General features: G+C 44.2%; 1 protein-coding gene across 1 annotated transcript in view; it reads right to left on the bottom strand.

Annotated features, from left to right (window-relative positions):
• The window catches only part of tarbp1 (TAR (HIV-1) RNA binding protein 1), a 13,525-nt gene that overhangs the window by 10,235 nt on the left and 540 nt on the right, over window positions 1-2,750 (bottom strand). Inside the window, exons 1-10 of the mRNA XM_032541681.1 lie at window positions 2,231-2,750; window positions 2,037-2,134; window positions 1,881-1,950; window positions 1,156-1,310; window positions 988-1,040; window positions 782-879; window positions 542-677; window positions 375-471; window positions 189-278; window positions 2-62 (exon numbers count right to left, since the gene is read on the bottom strand). The exon at window positions 2,231-2,750 is cut by the window's right edge and continues 540 nt beyond it. Of these exons, the coding sequence (XP_032397572.1) occupies window positions 2-62; window positions 189-278; window positions 375-471; window positions 542-677; window positions 782-879; window positions 988-1,040; window positions 1,156-1,310; window positions 1,881-1,950; window positions 2,037-2,134; window positions 2,231-2,750 (1,378 nt within the window). The remainder of the gene's footprint in view (window position 1; window positions 63-188; window positions 279-374; window positions 472-541; window positions 678-781; window positions 880-987; window positions 1,041-1,155; window positions 1,311-1,880; window positions 1,951-2,036; window positions 2,135-2,230) is intronic.

Below are 2,750 nucleotides of genomic sequence, written 5' to 3'. Positions count from 1 at the left end.
CAATCTCCATCCATACTCCTGGGCTTGAAACAGCCTTCATTGTCCAACAGCCAGACACACAGCTGCAGCAATGGCACAAAAATGTTGGGTAGCAATTAGTCCATCGTACAATGTCCCTAATGTCTCATTTTACCACATTAGGTCAAATTTTCCATTTAAATCTTCCAAATGTCTCTAATACAGCATACCTGATTCCAAATATGCGTCCCCCTACACAGCGACTCATCTGCACGGAAATGCATCAGGAAACTAAAAACATCCTCAAGGGTCACTGTGCTCTGAAAAGAGATGTTTCATTTATGCATCTCACTAACTTTAAAGCTGTATGAAAGCACAGGGGTTGGACAAAATAAGGTACACTGATTGCATCTTACCACTTCTGTGAGACAGAGGGCACTATTTAGCAGGAAGCACTGAGCAGCGCCTCTCAGCAGGACTTGATGAGTGATCATGGTGCAGCGCAGCACCTCCCTGTAAAATACAGAAGATAAAATGAGCCAGCTACAACACAGCCTGTCTAACTGTAACCATGATTAGGTACCTGAGAGCAGTGAGCCCCTCGATCCCCAGCAGAGGGTTCGGGGGGAGTTTGGATAGAGCCTGGGAGAGGAAGAGAAGGGGTGCCGCACACCAGTGCTTAGAGCACAGCTGCTGAATCATCTTCAGCAACATACGGCCTACAAAGCAACACACAATGTTTAGAGTGATAGGCATTTTAACCATGAGAAGTGACTCAGAGCTCTGTTTAAATGTATTCTCTTTGGCTTCGGTTTTTCTGTACCTCTGTGCTCTGATGGTAGGTTGCTGAAGAAGGTGGTAATGAAGACTTGGAGTTTAGCCCCAAGCTCAGGACAATCTCCTACTCTCTGCCCAACTGACCTACATGTGGACAGAAGGTGGGTGAATGAGGCCTGGTGCAGAACTACTTAATAACATTGTATTGCATCATTTTACTCATTGGCTTGGAGTTTTGCTTTTTAACCTCACTTGTGGAAGAGCGAAGTTTCAGACAGAACATCCATAAAAGGGCCAACGATGAACTGAGGAGCAAAGCAAAACAAGACGACACGTCAATGGGTAATGTTCAATTTAAATAACTTCGGTTGAACAAATAACCCTAAAGTAACATTGAATAAATTGTGTCTGAGCCCGTACCTCCGAAAAGGCCAACGCAAAGCCTGGCTGCTGGAGAACACGCAGCTCGAGCAGATGACACACTCCCTCTCTCATTAAGGATTTATTCTCACTGTGGAACATCCGCTGGTACACACACAGCAGCCAGGAGGGGTGGAAGCAGCCTTGATCTGAAGCCCAACAAAATATTTGCAATTTTAACAACAGCTGCATTAGAGCTGGGCAATATATCGATATTATATCGATATTGTGATATGAGACTAGATATCGTCTTTGATTTTGGATATTGTAATAAGGCAAAGGTGTTGTCTTTTCCTGGTTTTAAAGGATGCATTACAGTAAAGTGATGTCATCTTCTGATCTTACCAGACTGTTGTAACTGTTCTATTATTTGCCTTTACCCACTTAGTCATTATATCCATATTACTGATGATTATTTATCAAAAATCTCATTGAGTAAATATTTTGTCAAAGCACCAAATGTCAACACCACAATACCGTTGCAGTATTGATATTGAGGTATTTGGTCAAAAATATCGTGATAATTGATTTTCTCCATATCGCCCAGCCCTAAGCTGCATCACTATAACTGACCTACACCAAAACAAAAACAGAAATGCTTAAAATGAAAGCCATGCACATTTGCTAAAAAAGGTGGACAATTATGTAAAATTAATCTTTCCAAATGTTCATAAAAAAAGAAAGATTTAAAGGCAACTCCCTAATTGGCCCAGTTCTATTGTTACCTTGACTGTCATTCACTGTTGTTTGGATCAGCGAGTCTATTCGGTTTAGAACTGGCCGGACGACATGAATCTACAAAAGAAAAAGAGACAATCCATATTACAGCTGTCCTGTGATGCCCACCTCTGAACTGACAGTGAATATGTGGGGTATTCTACCTGGTTTTCCTCCAGGGTCTCCATTACCAGCGCGTAATCCTCCCAGAACTCTCTAAGTAACTTGCTCCTGTTTGAGGCCCATTTGAACAAGATGTCATCTGCAACGATTTAAAAAAAAAAAAAAAAAGTGAGAAAACAAACCACACAACACCAGTGTGACATAAAGTTGTGACAGTGTCAACAAATCTGAGCACCTTCTTCTGATGGAGAGAGAGGACAGTCCACCCCCTCCTCCTCTGATAGGGCCACGCACATTTTCAGCAGGTACAACGCCCTTTTACGAGACACACTGTCTCTGTGCGTCAGTCCATCCTGAACCATCATCCAGAACTGGAGGGACAGACGAGGGTCTGGGTCACAGGAGGAGGAGGAAGAAGAGAAAGGGAGGCTGTGAGGTTTCAGCAAGTGGTCTGACAGGACGGTCAAACACAGCAGTGCCCGCTCTGTGACCACAGGTGTGCGGACAGTGGAGTGCCAGATGCACAGATCATCCAGGATCACCTTGAGGATGCGTGTTAACCTGGCACCGCTGCAGAGGTTCAGAACTGTTAACAGAAGCCTGACTGTGATTTTCGAGACCAATGCATCAGGGAGTGTTTTGATGCAGGACAAGGCAGCTGACAGGGTGGTAAATGTGCGCTGTTCATCCAGAAACGGTAGAAGAGCAGCCATGACTTCACTAGCTACCTCCACACTGAGTCGTCCCGGAGCAGG

This window comes from Etheostoma spectabile, chromosome 17 (assembly GCF_008692095.1).
Source record: "Etheostoma spectabile isolate EspeVRDwgs_2016 chromosome 17, UIUC_Espe_1.0, whole genome shotgun sequence".
Classification (NCBI taxonomy): Eukaryota; Metazoa; Chordata; class Actinopteri; order Perciformes; family Percidae; genus Etheostoma; species Etheostoma spectabile.
Note: the sequence above shows the minus strand (reverse complement) of the source record. Positions and strands in the feature narration are given on the sequence as shown.